Raw genomic sequence first — 17,934 nt, 5'->3', positions numbered from 1 at the left:
GGTAAAGCTGAGGGTAAACGGCGGTGGAGCACTCTCACGTCTAACGTGAGGCACTGCGACCACGATAGAACGTCACTCAAGATGAGGAAGGAGTCGACTATCAACTGCCGCGCCGCGCTCCCATATGACTTCGTTTACATTTCCGTAGCGGCATGTCGTCATGTATTCTACTGTCTTCCGCGCCCAGTCATCGAGGCCGCTCAATTACCCACAGCCCTCGATCTCACCACTCTGCGCAAGAAAGTCATTGTCGTAAAGATACTCGGCCAACACCGCCTTGAAATCGAGCGTAAATCTCTCCTCGCCATCAAGGACACCGCCGGGCTCGACACCGCCGAGATGCGAAGCCACTTCCTCTTACCACTGCACTCATCCACGACATCCACCTTGTCGGCTTCCCTCGCATATCTCGCACTCCTTGCAGTTCTACTAGCAGTCACTGGACAGGGATAGTCCCTTTGACTTGCCCGAACTTGTACTTATCGACTTCGAGCAGATGAGAAGTCTGGTGGCGAGATGTCGAGAGACTACTGCGATTTGAAGGCACTGATGGGTATTCTTGTTGATGGGGCGAAGATCAGATCTGACACGGAGTGGAAGCGGTTCTGTCGGAAGTTTATGGATGTGACGGCGGAGCAGGAGGTGGTGCTGACCATAAGGATGCCGGTCAGGCGGGTTGACGCTGTTTGGGAGAGATGGCAGGCGGTTGCAGTTCGAGAGAGGAGCGATGCTTGTGGAGGAGCTGTGCGGATAACGCAAAAAATCTTCCGAGATGCTGTTGGAGAGAAGAGGGAGGGCGTGACAGGTGACGATCTGCGCAAGGTAATGGATTGAGAAAGGTAGTCCCCTCCATGCGAATACAGAACTACCATTAACATATCTACTACAGACACGCAAATTCTCGGTCAAATCTTCAATTGTCCTTCACTGTGGGTTGCCAGCGTGTACTTGTCGCGCTAACTCAAACAGGGAGTCATACGCCACGGCTCTCGAGGTGAAGGAGTGTTTGTGCTCAATCAAACGCAAGGCAACACTCGAAATTGCGCCATAGTCATGAGTCTGGCTCTATGGTTCCTAGAAGGGTTTGGACTTCGCAATTCACCTAGCCGGTGTGACCCCTTGTTTATATCTATCAACTCCACGCTGCTCGTCCCCAAACCACAACACATCCTTCACCATGGCTACAATTGGTACAGCTCCAAAGGGATACGTCATGGTCTCAGAGGCCGGCAGGGGCGTGACAGCTCGCGTCTACTATTGCCTGCCTGTTCCGCAAGTTAGCTTCATCACCAGCGGCCGCACTGTCACGATCACACCCGACTCATTCGGTTTCGCAGGTCTCAAGCGCTCCATCGTCGCCCTTAAGGTCTCCCCCAGTAAGTCTCTGATCACCCGCGAGGACAAAGCGCTCCATGCAATCCGAGAGTCCACCTCCCCCAACGCGACCGCGATGAGACGCCACTTCCTTGATGTCAAGAGCGTGGGTACATTCACCGGCCTAGGTGCAAACCACAGCTGCGCTGTACTCGAAGCAGTCATTCCTCCCGTGACACTCGGAGATCTCCTGCAGGCATTTGGAGGCGACGTGAAAGCCCCGATTCCGCTCGTCTACAACCTTTTCCTATCGCTTGTTCCTGCGCTCTCCTTCTTGAAGGGCGAGGTAGAGTGGGCGCACAACGACGTCAAGGAAGACAACATCATGTGCCGCACTTACGAAGGCCGTCCATTCGATCTGCCAGAGTTCGTGTTCGTTGACTTTGGCATGGCTTACGGTGTGCGAGGTGTCAAGAACGACTCGGGCGACTGCAAGAACTTGCTTGGTTTGGTAAGGGAGTTGGCTGAGAACGCTGAAGAGTCAAATGACCAACAGTGGCTTAGTTTCAAGCGCATGCTCGTTGGCGAGAGGAACAGGACTCGATGGCAGGTTGACGACGAATTCGGCAAGATCTGGGATAGCTGGAAGGACATCGCAGAGGTGGCGAGGAGCAAGGTCAAGGTCGGTGAGGTGGGCAGAATCGACGATATGTTCGAGCAGGTGGCGCTGATGAAGAAGAGGATCACGGATGAGATGGTGGTGCACGCAGCCCGCGATGGCCATGTGGGAATGCTAGTGGATTGGGCTTCCTGATTTCTTCTGGCTCTGCTCACAGTACCTTGGTTCGCATTCACTGGAACATCTCGTCTGGTTAGCAAGAGACATTTTGACTGTCAGCTTCACCGAATCTGACAACGGAGTAGGTCAAGTATCCTACCAATACAAACTGAATTATTATTGACTAATCAGCTTGAGTTTGCGGATGATGAGTATATTGCAGATAGGATAGGTTTACTTAGCCTCGCCAAACCTATGCACAGGCTGACCATGGTAGCAAATCCTCACGTTTTGGCTGTCCCTTCTTGCTGGATCAGCAAACGATGCCTCTCGCTCATAAAGGAAGCACTGCTATCGACGGCGTGCTGCTGGGTTTCAGAGAAGAAATCGGCGGGCGCGAATAACTTCCTCGCTTGATATGCTCAAGCATAGATCCAATCTCTCAAGATTGCGAGATCGATGGTGGTTGCAATAACTATCACATGGAGGTGTCGCATTCCGTGATGACCACGCAGACGCGCTGTGCAACTGCCACAATACCTACTTATAAGTCACTTCTACAAATACGACTAAATATATGCAACTCATCAGACTTTGCAAAATCTTTACTCACACACAGAAGAAGCAGGCGCAACACCGACTCCGTCGCAGAAAATCAATGGATTCCTGAACGAGTTTAGCGCCTCCTCGCTTGAACAGCAACCAGTCATGGCCTCATTTGCCCACCCACGCATCGTCCTCCAGCGCGGCGTTTGACAGCGAATGTATGCTTCATCTCACCAGACTATACAGTACTCTCAGGATGGTGCAAGCGCCCAAGCAACCCCTCATTGCCATCGTGGGCGCAACGGGCACCGGCAAGTCAGATGTAAAAATTCATGCCTGCTCTCAAGCTCCAAGGCTGATCACAGCAGGTAGCTGGCTGTTGAGATAGCACGCAAGTTCAATGGCGAGATTATTAATGGAGATGCTATGCAGCTTTACCAGGGCTTGCCGGTCATCACTAATAAGATCACTGCTGAGGAAACGAAAGGTGTGCCGCATCACTTGTTGGGCTGCATTGGGCTTGAGCAGGAGACGTGGACTGTTGGCAAGTTTGTGAGCAACGCTTTGGGTGTTGTGGGTTATTCATGTTCAAGGCTTTCTTCAAACGCTGATCTGGGTAGATTGATGAGATTCGAAGCCGAGGCAAGCTCCCCATACTTGTGGGAGGCACTCACTACTACACCCAGTCCTTGCTGTTCAAGGACGCACTCTCGAAAGAACCCGCGCTTGACTTGAGCAAAAACAGTCAACATTTCCCAATCTTGGATGAACCAACTAGCGTCATTCTGGAAAAGCTGAGAGAGGTCGACCCCGTGATGGCGGACAGGTGGCATCCGAACGAAAGCAGGAAGATCCAACGGTCTCTAGAGATCTATCTGAGGACAGGCAAGCCGGCCTCGCAAGTCTACGATGAGCAGCGCATCAAGCGCGAGATCGAACAGAGCGCCCCCAACGACGATGCAGCTGAGACCAGCACCGGTCTCCGCTTTCCAACGCTGCTCTTTTGGGTGCACGCCGACAAAGACGTGCTAAACCCCCGTCTCGACGGCCGTGTCGACAAGATGCTCGCCAAGGGCCTTCTGGATGAGGTAGACGAACTGACGCGCTTCCGAACCGAGCACGAAGCGCGCACAGGAAGCGCCGTCGACCAAAGCCGCGGAATCTGGGTTTCCATTGGCTACAAGGAGTTTCTGGGCTACCAGGGCGCACTCATCGACAGCGCCCTGCCGTCCACCGAGCTCGAGAAACAGAAGACCGCTGCTGTTGAGAAAACCCAGGCCGCGACGCGACAGTACGCGAATCGGCAGGCTCGATGGATCCGGATCAAGCTGCTCAACGCCCTGTACGGCGCGGGCCACAAAAGCAACATGTTCCTCCTCGACGGCAGCGATCTCTCGAAATGGGCTGAACACGTCACGCAACCAGCAACCACCATCACCAACGACTTCCTGTCCGGACACACTCTCGCAGACCCCTCGACACTGTCCGCCGCCGCCGCGGAAAATCTCACGCCAAAACGCAGCTACGACCTCGGCCAGCGGCCGGATCTGTGGCAGAAGAAGACCTGCGAGACGTGCGGCACGGTGTCCATCACCGAGAACGACTGGAAGCTGCACGGCCAGAGCCGCGCCCACAGGCGCGCGGTCGGCATCAAGAAGAAACAAGCGAACGCGCAAGCACGGCAGCCCAGGGACCGCGAGGCGCTGCAGGCAGAGGTTGTGGACGTGCTTGAGACGTTTCTTGACGGCCGGGCGCGCGGGGAGTCGCCGGCGTGAGACGGGCTGGTTGCCACCCCCTTTGGAGACTGGCGAGATCGTCGAGCCTTCTGACTGATTGCGATGGCGCCCAGTGGCGTCTTCGAGTATCACGGTGTTCTCGGTTGCTGATGCGCACAAAGAACGTGGTCGTGGGATTTCCCAATTGGGATGTGAATAGGTCAGCCTTGGCGACATCGAGTTCGACCTGTCACCGCGAACTTCTGGCAATATATTTACAACGGGAGACTTGACCTGCGCTTCTCATTGTAGTTGGGGTTCCTGTCCTAGATCCTCGCCCTACTCTCGGCTTCTGGCAATCCCACGACCACGCTTTCACCACCGACATCTCGGGTTCAGAGACATGGCTTTCTCATACGGCAAAGTAGGCTCCAACGATGACGACCAGCACCCCGGACCCGGCCGTGTCACGCTCCGGAGCCGCGTCTGCAACATGACCAGCAAACTGCGCTGGCCATCGACATACATCCTGCTCCTCGTCATCCTCGCCGCCCAACTCCAGATCCTCCACCGCCAGCCCCCTTCTATGCCGCTCAGCAGCGAAATAAACGGACTCATACCAACCTGCAAGCCCTCCCCCAACCCTCCCACACCACCACAGACTAACACCCCCTAGTCAGCTCGCAGCAGAAAAAGTTCCTTAAAGATGACCGCTACAACTCGGACCACCGCACGGCGTCGTCCATCGCAGCCACAACAGCAAACTGGCTGCGCCTCGCGCCCAAGGGCGGCGGCTTCGTCCAAGTCCCAGACCACCGAGACCACAACCTGCCGCCGCCGATGCACTTTGACGAAATCGCCGTGCTGCGCGGCAAGGACACGTACTCGATCGCCGTGTTCCACCAGATCCACTGCCTGTTCCACGTGCAGGCGTACATGGATTCGCTGGCGCTGCAGATGCGGGCGGGGAACACGACGCTGGACGAGCGGAAGCTGGTGCACAATGATCATTGTTTTAATTACCTCAGGAATGCGATTATGTGTGCGGCGGATACGACGCTCGAAGGGCAGATTGAGGGGGATATGTGGGATGGCGAGGCGGGCACGGACGGGACGGGGGCGACGCATGTGTGCAAGAACTGGGACGAAGTGGTGGCGTGGGCGGAGAAGAATCGGTTGTATGATTTAAGGCATCTGTGAGGAGCGTCGGGGGGTTTTCCATGTGTGTGGAGTCGTCCATTCTGTCTTAGGTTGATCGCTAGTCGGTGGGAACAATTTCATCTTCGTTGTCAGAGCTCGTAGTGCTGGATCTTGTGTTCGGGAAAGCAGTCTACGGGTCAGAGACCTGACAGATGCTAACGACAAAGATGAATGTGCATGTCCGATGCTATGATGCATAATGATGTAGCGAGTCTCAAAGCTTGTGGGTCTGGGGAACGGAATTGGGATCGCTGGGAGCGGTGTCGTGCGATACGTTTGGGCAGTGGGTGGCGCTGACGAGCGGATTATCTTGGTCAGTGTGCCGGAGTCTCGGGAGTGGCTTGAGCTTGGGCCGGTAAGCTCAGTAAAAGGGGAGGGAGGGAGGCATGGGTCGGGTCGATGCAGCTAGAGAGAGTGAGTACGGGCCCGGCAACTCAGGAGCGCTCACCTCGTCTGCGCGCGCTCGCTGCAGCGATCCTCGACACAGGGCACGAGAGGCATGCAGGGACGTCGAGGCAGTTTCATACAGATCCATATACTCGTCTATCGGACCGCCCGGTGCTCGTACTGTACAAAACAAGAGGATTTACATGGGGTGGTACAAAAGGTGGGCCAATCTGAAGGGGTATCTCACCCCGCGCGGTGCGCGGACGGAAGAAAAATGCAGCCAAATGCCGAGGCTGGTATTAGAAAATCATACGGAGATAAATGCAGACGTTAGACAGAAAACCGGGTATATGCAGAAATGCGCGCGCATGTAGTCGTATACGGCGAAGGTGAGTGCGAGGAGAGCGTCGATGCCTCACTTGGCGCCTGGTGGGAGCTTGACGTTGTTGCTAAGCCATGCCTGGGTGTGTCAGTGGGTGCCTTCGCAGGAGCGAGTCGCGTGCTTACCAGTCCCTCGAAGATACCCTCGCCTGTAGTCGCACAGCTGGGCTCGACCTTCCAGACGTGGTCCTTCGCAATCTTCTCGAGTTGCAGCTTGTCCGAAACCTCCTTCGGTCGCATGGCTGGTATGTGTTAGCGCTGTTTCCCTTCCCAGAGCTGTGGCAGCGCCATGACGCACCTCCTGCCAGATCCTGCTTGTTTGCGAACACCAGCAACAGCGCGTCCTTCATTTCTCTGTCTTGGATGATTCGGGTAAGCTCCTGGCGGGCCTCGTCGATGCGGTCGCGGTCGTTGGAGTCGATGACGAAGATCAGACCTTGGGTTCCTGCAGCACGTGTCAGCACGTGCATCACGAGAAAGCTCTGGTGGGGCAGGTGAGGGCAGAGGCATTGCAGATTGCGCATGCTCGCCTACCCGGGACAGACTCTCGCTTTCCCAACATACCGGAGAAGTAGTGCCTCCACAGGGGACGGATCTTGTCCTGGCCGCCGACGTCCCAGACATTGAACTTGGTGTTCTTGTATGTGACGGTCTCGACATTGAAGCCGACGGTGGGGATGGTTGTGACGTCCTGGTCGAGCTTGAGCTTGTAGAGAATGGCTATGCAGGGCGTCAGTAAGCGGTGCATAGTGGGTGCATGCAGGCCGGCGTACTTGTCTTTCCAGCGGCATCAAGACCCAGCATCAGCAGGCGCATCTCCTTTGATCCGAAGATCTTGCCCATCATTTTCGAGATTGAGCCACCCATGATGTGTGTGTGATGTGTGTGTGTCGGAGACGGCTCAGCTACTGTGCAGAAACGCGGTGTTGCTGCTCGTGGCGGGACTTAAGTGGAGAGCAAGCGGTGGTGATGCTCCTGATAACAGCGCACGCAAGGGTCGGTGTCGGCGCAATTGGCCGATATGAAGGCGTATGCTCGGACTGACAGAGGTGATTGGGCGGCGGCGGCAGCACTGGCGCAGGCTTCACAGGCTGGACGGGCGGCGGGAGCGGTGGAAGGGAAAGTGAAGAGGACAGAGCGGGCGCGGACGACACACGACAGGCGACAGACGAGATGAGGTTCCAAAGTTAACGGACGTTAGTTCAGATCGGCAACGCGCCTGCTTGTTTCAACCGCACCCCTGTCACGTCAATACTGCACGCGAACAGGCCGCTACAGCGATGCACAAAAGGGGCCGGCATGTGGACATGACGACTTGCACGGTCTGACACTGTTAAATTGTGTCAGTCGGTTGGACTACGCGCCAGGATGCCCGCAGCGCGCCCGCTCCACTTGCGCATGCAGTTGTGCTGCAGGTTCGTTGGAGCTAATGCACCTCGACGCGCTGAAACCGCAATCTAATTGCCAGGCACCTGAGACCTGAGGTTCGCAGCTTCGCGCAAGCATTATTCCCTCCGCGAGCCGGCACTTGGCCATCTTGTCCAAGGGCGTTCGGAGCAATTCGAACCGATCGTGGGCGAGCGGGAACACTGCTCGATCGAGCGGCTGGCTGCCGGCCCTGGATGGCGGCGGCGACCATGACAAGCGCGCGTTCGACGCGTCAATAGAAAGGCAGTTCGCTCCACGCTTGGTTTTATGAGAGCTGAGATTTCTGCACCGAGCTATGTATACTGGAGCCTACTATATGGCTCGTCCGTCCCACGACGCTGAAAACCTGCTTTGTTCAAGCATCTTCCCGACCGCGAGCTGCTGAATGCTTCTATTGCGCGCGGACTGGCGGCTTGGCGCTTGCCCTTCAGTGCCCTCCAGTGCCCGCGTGCGGCTCCTGTGCTCGGCCCGTCATGGGTGGTGTTGGAATCCTGTGACCTTCTCCAGGCCTACCGAGAATGCTCATTCGGGCAGGCTTCTCATGATGCCCTCAAACGCGACTAGAGCGACAGCATTTGCAGGGAACGCCCGTAGGAAGCACGGCACAAAGCCCCTCCAGTATCCCTTGAATCCATTCTCTTTATACACGGCTTTCGCCGCGTCTCTCCAGCGTGGGAACCGCCTGTCAGGGCCCAGCGGGTCTGTCATGATGCGCTGCTTTACTACGTCGCTCGGATATGACGTGATCCAGAAGACCTGTGCTGATAGTCCACCAGCCCAGAAATTGACAGCCGGCGTCGAGAGATTGGTATTGTTCTGCAGCATCCTAGTGAACACATCGTATGAGCCCCACCAAAAGCAGAAGAATGTGCGAAAGAGCAATGTCGCCGAGAGACCGTGGTACAGGCCGCGGAGACCGTGACCGCGGAAGATCTTCGTCAGGCAATCGATTGGTCCGCTGTAGAGTCGCTTGCTCTTGTCGGCGGAGTACTGTATCTGCAGGCGGGCCTTTATATGCTCGACGGGCGCCGCGACGAACGAGACAGTCCACCCAGCCATCATGCCGGCCATTGCATGGCCGACGACCGGCAGTCTAGCCTGCTCGCGGCCCTGTTGACGAGGATTGAAGAAGCGATCGTTCAATTCGCGGCGGTACATGCTGAGGGAGCCGAGCATACTGTAGTGTGTCAGATATTGTGTTTCAGATAACATGTTACGCGTACATCGAGTCCATGAACATCCATCCGACCAGCGGCGGTGTCGCTCCCTTGTACAGCCCTGCGAAGCCCTCCTTCCTTACAGTCTGCATCAAGCAGTCAAGTGGCCCGCGAAAATGCGACTGGTCGGTAGTCTGTAGCCGTACCTTGACTGTGTCGAATGGATGTCCAACTGAACTGGAGTCAGCCTGCTTCTCTCGTTTATTTGACACAACACACCTGACAGCTTCGCGATACCAGAGAAAACGCCCGCAACAAAGCCACGATAGTGTGCCGGCTGTTTCTTGTCGGCTGGATCTACAACAGCAGCCGCCGCAGGCATCTCGCCCGTCTTCATCACTGTCGTCGCCATTGTCGTGGTGTTGTCGCGTGTTTAACCCGCACAATCATACCGGTTGAGCAAAAGTCACAGAAGTCACAGAGGTTAGCAGTAAAGTGTGGAGACACTGCATGGAGATCGAAGAACGACCGCGTCGCGTCTGTCAGCAGTCAATAGCCCTGCATCACAGCGTGGCCGGAGACGTACAAGCGTCCGCGAAACGGATGGTGACGTGCGAGATCGGCGGATGGACCCTGCGTCTCGATCTTCGCGTCTTTTGTAAGAGGCTCCGCCAGTGCCGCAGTTGTTCCTGGCGCGGGGCTACGCCAGACCCGTCGTGTATCAAGTAAACATGGCGGGGTCTGCGATACGCGTTTCTCATACCAGCCGAACGCATATATACTGATAACGCATATTCGTACACTCACTTCACACAACAGCAGACATGTCGAGCACACAAGCAACGCCAACAGCGCCCGTAGAGTCGAAGAAGGGTAACGTCTTAACGCGGGGTAGAACCCCTCAGGCGCATTGCTGACAGCAACAGTGTGGACGACCTTGATCACCAACACAGACTACCTGACCGGCCTCCTCACCCTCGACTACAGCTTGAAGAAGCACGGCACCAAATACCCTCTTGTCGCACTCTACACCGACAGCTTCCCCGCCGAAGGCCACGCCGCCCTCGACGCGCGTAGCATCCCCAAAGAACACGTCAAGTACCTGCTGCCAAAGGTCGGGAAAGACTACACCAACGACCCTCGCTTCTACGACTGCTGGAGCAAGCTGACGCCCTTCTCCCTCGAACACTATGACCGTGTTGTGCAGCTCGACAGCGACATGCTGGTCCTGCAGAACATGGATGAGTTGATGGAAATGGAGCTCGACCCGCCGAGCGCAGCTGGAAAAGGCAACAAGGTCTTTGCCGCAAGCCACGCATGTGTATGCAACCCACTGAAGAAGGCCCACTACCCGAAAGACTGGGTTCCCGAGAACTGCGCCTTCACGTCGCAGCACTCCGATCCTGCGACCGCACAGCACACCGGTGCCGGTCCCGCTGTCGGACTCGGCATGCCCAACGGCGGTCTGCAGGTCGTCAACCCCAGCAAAGCCGTATATGACCTGATCCTCGACCAGCTCGCGAACGAGTCGTCCATGAACTACGACTTCGCCGACCAGTCGCTGCTGAGCGATGTCTTCTGGGGCCGCTGGGTCGCGCTGCCGTACATTTACAATGCGCTGAAGACGATGAGGACCGAGGGTGTGCATCACCAGATCTGGCAGGATGACAAGGTCAAGAACATCCACTACATTTTGAGCCCCAAGCCTTGGTCCGAGGCGCCTGATAAACTCAGCAACGAGAATCACCAGTGGTGGTGGACGGTCAACAATGAGAGGCTTGAGGCTGAGAAGAAGTCAGGGATAGAAGACGGGTTCTGAGTAGTTCAATGATGGGAACGACGGCGTTGGTAAGGCAGAAAGTCTGGACATAGAGCACGGTGTTGGTGGTAAAATGGAGATATCCATCGACGGTATTGAAAAGTCACTTTGTTTAACGGGCCATGTCCGCTAGTTTCAATGACAATTTCACTTGCAGGACCTTGCGATTCCTAGACCCTAGGTTTTTGCCAAGACGTTGCACGGTATTGACAATCAATCGCTCGTTGCGCTGCTATCGCCGTAGATACGGATAGTCATTTCATTCGTTCCTGCAATCGTCCAAAAAAGGCACTAGGTACAGTACAGGAGGGTCACACGTCGGGCTGATACAGTGTGCCGGCGCGGCATGCATCTAGCAAGTCAAAAGCTCTAGGAGGGTGTTGCAGCTGTTGCGGATTGGCCAAACTTTCGATAGTTACCCGTGAGCTATCAACTGGAGGAATAACCCCCCTGTAGGTCTAGCCTTCGGCTATGCGTCACATCCTCTGCCAGATTGCCGACGACCAACCTTCCACCATCAAGATGCGATGGATTCACCTGCCGCAGTGCGACGTCGTCGCAGACGCAGGGTTCCAGACGAGATTCGAAAGAGAGCTCCACGAGCATGCATCCGCTGCAAGGCAAGAAAGAGCAAGTGTATTGAAACATCTCGCGGTGTATGCCAGCGATGTGCAGAGAGCTCTGTGAATTGTGAGTTTGAACGCGAGCTCAGCCATGAACCCGCCGGTCCCTCACTACCACGCGAAAACCAAATCAGCCCATCGGCAACCTTCGCTTCAGATAGTCCAGCAGAGCGGTTCATGTGGCCTCGATTTCTTTCCAGACTGAGGGAGACCTTCTCGCTCGATACGGAAACCACGCCAGAACTACCGTCTTCAATATTAACACAAGTCCAAGTACCAAGGCATTCCCCTGACTCAATCAGTAGAGTGCGTGAAGCAGCTCGAGGCTTCCCGCCGCGAGCAGTCGCACGCTTCCTCGTGTCTGTCTGCAACGAGCATGGCACTGACTCTTTCCACTATTTCAACACGGCTCAGTTCTCTGCTGAGTTAGACGAATTCTACGATAACGTCCGCTCACCATTACGGATCGATAGTGCTTTCATATGTCTTGCGCATGCGACCTTTGCACTGGGAAGCCAATGGGCTACTTTAGTCCGACCTGAAGGCACAAGAACAACCCTTGCTGCACAGGATGGCGATCCTGGCCGGCTCTTCTATCGACAGGCCCGGCTCCTGGTCCCGGATATCATCGAACTCAACTCAGTCCGTACTGTCCAGGCGGCCTTCGTCATTGGTGTGTACCTACTGCCTGCCAGTGCTATCAGCTCGTCGTATGTCTACCTTGGTCTCGCTCTCCGGAAGGCTTTGGCACTCGACCTGCATCAAGAGACAGAGGAGACGCAAATCAGTGACACGGAGAAGGAGCTTCGTCGAAGACTATGGTGGGCTGTGTATTCTCTAGAAAGGTTTGCGCACGCACCAGCTATAACTAAGCTTCAATTAACATAAGGCGATATAGATGCACGACTGTGAAGCTCAACAGACCAAGGTCCATTGAATCAGCCATTATAACCGTGAATCTACCATCACAGCTTCCGGCTCTCGACACACAGCAAGCTTTCAACAACGTCGACCATCAAGCAGCTAACGCACGGCTCATGTTGATTCTGGATCGAGTCGAAGAACCCATGTAGGCACACAGCGATTCCGCTTTGATCGATAACTATATCTCGATAGCAGCGATGATATGTCATTAAAGCTTGAGGTCTGGCTTGGTAATATCATGAGCTGCTCCGTTGGCCCAGACACTGCATACAGTTGGCCACCCAAACATCTCGCCTACCCTTAAAATTTTTGTCTGGTCATACACACAGCACTATATCGCCATGTTCTAACTCAGGTATAGTGTAACACGAGAACCTCCGACCGAAATCGAAGTCGCACTGAAACACTGGAAGCGCTCTCTACCGTCGACGCTTAGACTAGAGTCAATACACCCGCGATCCTCAAGCTACCGAGCCACCTTCCACCTATATCTCAACTACTATTTTGCACGGATTGCAATGGGCAAAGTAAGTGTCGTGGTGCAGGTCCGATGTTACCTGAAGAACCGCCTCGGCCGAGACACACAAGTGAGTCGCACGCTTCCTCGGGTTGAACCAAAATGCGGCATACAGTTCCATGGTTCGTCGTTCTTGCGCTTTGTATTTAACCCCGCGCGCAACTCCTTCTCTTACTCTTACAGCACTTTCTACTTACCACAACAACCGCAACTGCAAACATGAGAACGCTATTTGAGTTGTTTGTCCCGTCTTACGGCAACCTTTCAGCAACATACATAGTACTCTCACTACGCACTGCAGAAGTACCACCACCATCGCTAGTCAGAGCTCAAGACATTACTAGCAGCATGTCTAAGGGTAATCTACATTGCTTAACCTAGATATTTACCTAGAACTAACTCTTCTAAAGGGTCAATATTGTTTGCGACTGTTCGATCCTGGTTTTCGTCAGCAGCACCTACTGTAGGCACGGCTGCAACTACAGTTGCCGCAAATGTAACTGCAGGCGAAATCTCGCACCACCTCCACTCAACAGCGTCAAATGCAAAAGATCAGTTGTTCTCGCAAATTATTACCGACATGCAAAAACAACATGACCTTGAGAAACAAGAGATCCGCAAGAGTTTTGAAGCAACCATACGACAGCTGGAACAGCAACTGGCTGAAAGCGAAAAAGCTTCTAAGGAGCGCAAGCAGTGATGGCTCGCATGGGCCGACTGGATCGCGGAGCCGAACGCCCTTCGATATGGGCGATCTGTCGTCGCACTCAAACGGCGAACTTCCGGATGCCCAGCCGGCGATGGATTTCGCGACATGGGATGGGGCTGCTGCGTTGCAGCAGCTCTCGATACCGCCCATACTGCCGCCGTCAGGGGGACCTCAGTATGATATCGCCAATGGTCAGGCGGAGATACTCGATCCAACGATGTTTTCGACGGACTGCTATGATGATACGGATACGATGTTTCTTATGGGGCTGACTGGGTTTGATATGATGGGATTTGGCTTTCAGGATTGAGTGGGAACGTACGTATGGGTGCCGTAATTCTCTGCGCATCTGCATCTCACTCAATACATTCATAGCACGAGAGGAGATCCAGTGAGCCGTATGAAGTATAGTGTTGAGTGCCAGGGTGTATCATCTGCCTCCACGTACGGAATTCCTCCGATGCGACTCTGATCGACTGGAAATATGTTAAATATGTTTTCATCTTAATTTACAGAGCGGGCCTTAATCGAACGGCTGTAGAGTCCTCGGCAATACCAGCCCAGCGACTCTTGTACACCCGGCCTTCTTTCATCACGGCTTTCACATGCGTCTCTGGCTTGTCAAGGATCGTAATGTCGTCTAGTGGGTTTGCAGCCAGAATCAGCAAGTCCGCTTCAAACCCTTCCTTGATCTGCCCAAGACTGTCCTCTCGGCCAAACATCCGCGCTGGATTGAGTGTCGCGCTCCGCAGAACCTCGATAGGTGAGAGTACTTTCGACCGCAAGTTGAACTCGTGTGTTTGTGCAGCGCCCAGGGGACCCAGCAGATCGGTCCCAAAACAGATCGTCACACCAGCGTCCGACGCGACTTTCAGAGCCTTCAACCCCGCATCAAGAACCTCGAGGTTCTTCGACGTCTCCGAAGGTGGAAGGTAGCCTTTCCACTTCGGCGACGCCATCTGGTCGTACGTGATAAGCGTCGGCGTCAAAAAACACCCCTTCTCCACCATCAGCGCCGCCGTCTCAGCATCAAGGAAATTCCCATGCTCAATCCCCTTCACCCCGTTATCAATACAATGCCGAATCGCCTCCGCCGTGTACGCATGCGCCGTCACATACGTCCCCGCATTGCGCGCACACTGCACCATGGCCCTGATCTCCTTGGGCGTGAACTGCAAATCCGTGATCTTATCCGTGGGGCTGCTCACGCCCCCAGACCCCATGATCTTGATGAAGTCGCTGCCCGTCCGTATCTCCTCGCGCACGGCCTGCATGCACTGCGGCACGCCGTTGCACACGCGGCCGATCCCCGTCGCGTGCCCGCCGCAACACGCCTCCAGCACGTGTTTGCCGCGGAAGTCGGCGTGGCCGCCGGACTGGCTGAGCGCGTGGCCTGCGATGAAGAGCCGCGGGCCCGCGAAGACGCCGTCGGCGATCGCGTCTTTGATCGCTGCGTGTGCGCCGCCGCAGTCTCGGATGCTGGTGAATCCGCGGTGCAGCATCTGCGCGCACACGTACGGCTGGCGCAGCAGGCTCACGGACTCTGGGTTTCCAAATGCGGAGGCGAGCGTGTCGAAGCCGGGGACGGCGATGAGGTGCACATGGCTGTCTATAAGGCCCGGACATACGAATTTCCCGGTACAGTCGACGAGCGTGTGGCCGGTGGGGGGTTGGGGGGTTGCTGTGGCGGGTGCGATGGAGGTGATTTTGCCGTTTTCAATGGTAAGAGAGGTGTTTGGGTGGATTTCACCAGAGGAGACGTCGACGATGGAGGCGTTGTGGAGAAGATATGGGGGCGCTGCTGTGCGGAGCCATGGCTTGATGTCTGTTTCGGAAAGCATTGTTGGTGATTGGTTGTTTGGTTCCAAAGGAGAAGGTTGCAATGCTAGCCAGCGGGCAAGAGTGAAAGGGCCAAGGGCCTTAAGACTTGGCTGATAACTACCCTTGACAATCAATAAAGATGACTAGCATTCGGCTAAGCGCCATGCAGTGTGCAGACAGCCGACGGGTATCTCCCTTCGACGCCGGATCCCAGCACCATGGTGATCGGACACACGAGCAAAGTGGATCTAATCACGCAAACGCTCTCGTTGCTACCCCGGTGTCTCTTCTGCATGACAAATCAGTATCCATGCTGCGGCCCACCGACTCCGCTGTTGTACATATAGTGCCACCTACGCACCCGGTGCAGGAAACCACTCATCATGAGCGACTTGTCTGAGAAGCACGCGCTGGAGTCTGGAATGCAGCCGGCAGTTGAGGAGAAGGGCAATGCGCTCGATGCCACTGCGACGTATACCCCCGAGGAAGAGAGACAGGTGCTGCGCAAGATTGATCGGACTATCTTGCCTTTGATTTGCATTGTTTTCTTTATGCAAGTGAGTAGCGAGAGGCACGACCATTTGACTCTATCACTGACCGTACATAGTATCTAGACAAGCAGAGTCTCAGCTATACATCTGTAAGTACCGTGTCGTACAGTTTAGGACCAGACTTACGCATACAGGTTTTCGGCCTCCTCACCGATCTCAACCTCACGAGCACTCAGTACTCATGGTGCTCATCCATCTTTTTCGTCGGACAGCTTGTAGCCGAGTTCCCATTCATCTACCTGATGTCTAAGCTCCCGCTCACCAAGCTTGTTGGCGTTACCGTTATCATATGGGGCATCGTCTGCATGTGCCTCGCCGCACCGACGAACTTTGCGGGCTTCGCTACAGTTAGATTCCTCCTGGGTTTCACCGAAGGCGCCGTGTCCCCAGCGTTCGTCACCATCACATCCATCTGGTACCAGAAGAGCGAACACGCCACCCGCACCGGGTAAGTCCCTCGACCCAACACATGCCATCGTAGCTAACCAGCCCCAGACTCTGGGTCACCATGAACGGCCTCGCCCAAATCGCTGCCTGTATACTCATGTACGGCATCGGCAAGAACAACTCCCTAGCCCTCGCACACTGGCGCGTAATGTTCATCGTCTGCGGCGCCATGACCGTGGCCTCAGGCATCGCCTTCTACTTTCTGATGCCCAACGGCCCGAACGACGCGTGGTTCCTCAACGCGCGTGAGAAGGAAGTGCTCTCGCTGCGCATGGCGCGCGACCGCGAGGGCGGCGACAAGACGTCTTTCTCTGTGCGGCAGCTGCGCGAAGCCCTGCTAGATATCAAGACGTGGTTTGTCTTTGCATTCGGCGTGCTGATCACCATGCAGAGTCCCGTGCTCACCGTACGTACCAACTCGAACACACAGCGCCCCAGTTAACAGTTCTAGTTCGCCTCCCTCGTCATCAACACAATCGGCTACGATAAGTACCAAACCATGCTCTACACCGCGCCCTCGGGCGCCGTCCAGATCATGCTCCTCTGGGTGGGCATGCTGGGCTGCAGGCTGTTCCCGCACAACCGCACACACGTGATCCTCGCGCTCATCATCCCGCCGCTGATCGGAAACATCCTGCTCCTGCGCCTCTCGCTGTCTGCGGGCTGGGGCATGATCGCCGCGTCGTGGCTGGCGTCGTGCCTCTCGGCAGCGATGTCGCCGCTGCTGTCGCTCACCGCGTCGAACGCGAAGGGGAACACAAAGCGCGCGGTTGTCAGTGCGGTGTTTTTCATCGGGTATTGTGCGGGGTGTATTGCGTCGCCGCAGTTGTGGACGCAGAAGCCGAGGTATTTCAACGGGGTGGTTACGGCGTTGGTGACGTGGTGCACGTTGTTTGTGGTTGTCGTGGCGTATTGGCTGGTGTGTAAGAGGGATAATGCGAGGAGGGATGCGAAAGAGAGAGAGGGCGGGAGTGATGAGGGGGCGCTCGACGTCGTGCTTGATAAGAATGGGGCGCCGGTTACGGATTTGACGGATAAAGAGGATTCAAGGTTTAGGTATAGTTGGTAGATGGTGTGTTGCTAACCCTATACGTACGGGATTTATATACGCATATTGGTTCTTCTGCTGGAACAAAGCTGCAGGCTCTTTACTGCATTGATTAGTTGCTTGCTTCAAGTAATCATGTCCTAAGTACGCCAATTACTCAGCGTCGACGCAGATTTCCTCGGCCCAAACAATAACGGACCAATATGGCATGATAGCTGGAAGGTACCAAGACGCTATTTTTGATGAAGGTCTCGCAGCTCCATAGGCATCTGTCGGTAGTGTTGGGGTTGTCCAATTCCTGAAGAGGCGCATAATTCCTGCTCGGCAGCGCATTATACGATTACGCTCCACGCACGAGGGTCATAGACTGCCGAAATCATAGCCAAAGGGTGTGAAGACCAGTTCGTTTTTGCGTTTATCTGACGGCAGAGAGATGTGGTCGGGTTCTTAGGGACTTGGGAAGCCTGACACATTTTGATAAAATTGTGAAAAGTTGTGCAGTCGACATCAATCGATACCAATCGATACCAATCGATACCAATCGAAGGTGTAGCAGGTAGAAATATTGA

General features: G+C 55.2%; 9 protein-coding genes across 9 annotated transcripts; 6 read left to right on the top strand and 3 right to left on the bottom strand.

Moving 5' to 3' along the window:
* Positions 1 to 790: 790 nt before the first annotated feature.
* Positions 791 to 2,380, top strand: C7974DRAFT_195769 (uncharacterized protein). Its single transcript, XM_046136687.1, has 2 exons — positions 791 to 839; positions 890 to 2,380. Exon 2 carries the CDS (start codon positions 1,178 to 1,180, stop codon positions 2,126 to 2,128), a length of 951 nt encoding a protein of 316 aa, XP_045995945.1. The 5' UTR covers positions 791 to 839; positions 890 to 1,177; the 3' UTR covers positions 2,129 to 2,380.
* Positions 2,381 to 2,894: 514 nt separating this feature from the next.
* Positions 2,895 to 4,413, top strand: C7974DRAFT_434331 (IPP transferase-domain-containing protein; the record flags this gene model as incomplete). Its single annotated transcript, XM_046144985.1, has 3 exons — positions 2,895 to 2,960; positions 3,011 to 3,211; positions 3,259 to 4,413. 3 exons carry the CDS (start codon positions 2,895 to 2,897, stop codon positions 4,411 to 4,413), a joined length of 1,422 nt encoding a protein of 473 aa, XP_045995944.1.
* Positions 4,414 to 4,585: 172 nt separating this feature from the next.
* On the top strand, positions 4,586 to 5,746 carry C7974DRAFT_195719 (uncharacterized protein). The gene is made up of 2 exons (XM_046136686.1): positions 4,586 to 4,979; positions 5,030 to 5,746. The coding sequence occupies exons 1-2, from the start codon at positions 4,757 to 4,759 to the stop codon at positions 5,551 to 5,553; spliced, it is 747 nt and encodes a 248-aa protein (XP_045995943.1). The 5' UTR covers positions 4,586 to 4,756; the 3' UTR covers positions 5,554 to 5,746.
* A 447-nt stretch (positions 5,747 to 6,193) lies between these two features.
* On the bottom strand, positions 6,194 to 7,244 carry C7974DRAFT_195679 (ADP-ribosylation factor family-domain-containing protein). Its single transcript, XM_046136685.1, has 5 exons — positions 7,095 to 7,244; positions 6,886 to 7,041; positions 6,620 to 6,766; positions 6,448 to 6,563; positions 6,194 to 6,400 (listed from the first exon to the last, which is right to left on the bottom strand). Exons 1-5 carry the CDS (start codon positions 7,186 to 7,188, stop codon positions 6,356 to 6,358), a joined length of 558 nt encoding a protein of 185 aa, XP_045995942.1. The 5' UTR covers positions 7,189 to 7,244; the 3' UTR covers positions 6,194 to 6,355.
* Positions 7,245 to 8,271: 1,027 nt separating this feature from the next.
* On the bottom strand, positions 8,272 to 9,318 carry C7974DRAFT_413690 (mitochondrial carnitine/acylcarnitine carrier protein; the record flags this gene model as incomplete). The annotated part of the gene is made up of 3 exons (XM_046143749.1): positions 8,272 to 8,926; positions 8,973 to 9,138; positions 9,186 to 9,318. 3 exons carry the CDS (start codon positions 9,316 to 9,318, stop codon positions 8,272 to 8,274), a joined length of 954 nt encoding a protein of 317 aa, XP_045995941.1.
* Positions 9,319 to 9,605: 287 nt separating this feature from the next.
* C7974DRAFT_395530 (glycosyl transferase family protein-like protein) lies at positions 9,606 to 10,960 on the top strand. The gene is made up of 2 exons (XM_046141992.1): positions 9,606 to 9,779; positions 9,833 to 10,960. The coding sequence occupies exons 1-2, from the start codon at positions 9,731 to 9,733 to the stop codon at positions 10,723 to 10,725; spliced, it is 942 nt and encodes a 313-aa protein (XP_045995940.1). The 5' UTR covers positions 9,606 to 9,730; the 3' UTR covers positions 10,726 to 10,960.
* A 184-nt stretch (positions 10,961 to 11,144) lies between these two features.
* On the top strand, positions 11,145 to 12,606 carry C7974DRAFT_195625 (fungal-specific transcription factor domain-containing protein). The gene is made up of 2 exons (XM_046136684.1): positions 11,145 to 12,193; positions 12,247 to 12,606. The coding sequence occupies exons 1-2, from the start codon at positions 11,253 to 11,255 to the stop codon at positions 12,419 to 12,421; spliced, it is 1,116 nt and encodes a 371-aa protein (XP_045995939.1). The 5' UTR covers positions 11,145 to 11,252; the 3' UTR covers positions 12,422 to 12,606.
* Positions 12,607 to 13,748: 1,142 nt separating this feature from the next.
* C7974DRAFT_455061 (amidohydrolase) lies at positions 13,749 to 15,568 on the bottom strand. Its single transcript, XM_046145948.1, has one exon. It carries the CDS (start codon positions 15,337 to 15,339, stop codon positions 14,008 to 14,010), a length of 1,332 nt encoding a protein of 443 aa, XP_045995938.1. The 5' UTR covers positions 15,340 to 15,568; the 3' UTR covers positions 13,749 to 14,007.
* Positions 15,569 to 17,542, top strand: C7974DRAFT_195596 (major facilitator superfamily transporter). Its single transcript, XM_046136682.1, has 5 exons — positions 15,569 to 15,876; positions 15,927 to 15,959; positions 16,005 to 16,318; positions 16,366 to 16,723; positions 16,769 to 17,542. Exons 1-5 carry the CDS (start codon positions 15,703 to 15,705, stop codon positions 17,384 to 17,386), a joined length of 1,497 nt encoding a protein of 498 aa, XP_045995937.1. The 5' UTR covers positions 15,569 to 15,702; the 3' UTR covers positions 17,387 to 17,542.
* Positions 17,543 to 17,934: the final 392 nt, after the last annotated feature.

The sequence above is a fragment of the Boeremia exigua genome (genome assembly GCF_020726555.1).
Source record: "Boeremia exigua strain MPI-SDFR-AT-0100 chromosome Unknown C7974scaffold_7, whole genome shotgun sequence".
Classification (NCBI taxonomy): Eukaryota; Fungi; Ascomycota; class Dothideomycetes; order Pleosporales; family Didymellaceae; genus Boeremia; species Boeremia exigua.
The sequence above is the reverse complement of the archived record's forward strand: the minus strand, read 5'-3'. Positions and strand labels throughout refer to the sequence as shown.

Bases quoted from the DNA above. Each gene is read 5' to 3' on its own strand.
- C7974DRAFT_195625 (XM_046136684.1), top strand. From the start codon at position 11,253: ATGGATTCACCTGCCGCAGTGCGACGTCGTCGCAGACGCAGGGTTCCA. The intron at 12,194-12,246 runs GTTTGCGCACGC...AAGGCGATATAG, and splicing joins GCTGTGTATTCTCTAGAAAG to ATGCACGACTGTGAAGCTCA.
- C7974DRAFT_455061 (XM_046145948.1), bottom strand. From the start codon at position 15,339: ATGCTTTCCGAAACAGACATCAAGCCATGGCTCCGCACAGCAGCGCCC.
- C7974DRAFT_195769 (XM_046136687.1), top strand. From the start codon at position 1,178: ATGGCTACAATTGGTACAGCTCCAAAGGGATACGTCATGGTCTCAGAG.
- C7974DRAFT_195719 (XM_046136686.1), top strand. From the start codon at position 4,757: ATGGCTTTCTCATACGGCAAAGTAGGCTCCAACGATGACGACCAGCAC. The intron at 4,980-5,029 runs GCAAGCCCTCCC...AACACCCCCTAG, and splicing joins AAACGGACTCATACCAACCT to TCAGCTCGCAGCAGAAAAAG.
- C7974DRAFT_395530 (XM_046141992.1), top strand. From the start codon at position 9,731: ATGTCGAGCACACAAGCAACGCCAACAGCGCCCGTAGAGTCGAAGAAG. The intron at 9,780-9,832 runs GTAACGTCTTAA...TGACAGCAACAG, and splicing joins GCCCGTAGAGTCGAAGAAGG to TGTGGACGACCTTGATCACC.
- C7974DRAFT_195596 (XM_046136682.1), top strand. From the start codon at position 15,703: ATGAGCGACTTGTCTGAGAAGCACGCGCTGGAGTCTGGAATGCAGCCG. The intron at 15,960-16,004 runs GTAAGTACCGTG...TTACGCATACAG, and splicing joins AGAGTCTCAGCTATACATCT to GTTTTCGGCCTCCTCACCGA. The intron at 16,319-16,365 runs GTAAGTCCCTCG...AACCAGCCCCAG, and splicing joins GAACACGCCACCCGCACCGG to ACTCTGGGTCACCATGAACG.
- C7974DRAFT_195679 (XM_046136685.1), bottom strand. From the start codon at position 7,188: ATGGGTGGCTCAATCTCGAAAATGATGGGCAAGATCTTCGGATCAAAG. The intron at 7,042-7,094 runs GTACGCCGGCCT...CGCCCTGCATAG, and splicing joins TGATGCCGCTGGAAAGACAA to CCATTCTCTACAAGCTCAAG. The intron at 6,767-6,885 runs GTATGTTGGGAA...CACGTGCTGCAG, and splicing joins GTGGAGGCACTACTTCTCCG to GAACCCAAGGTCTGATCTTC.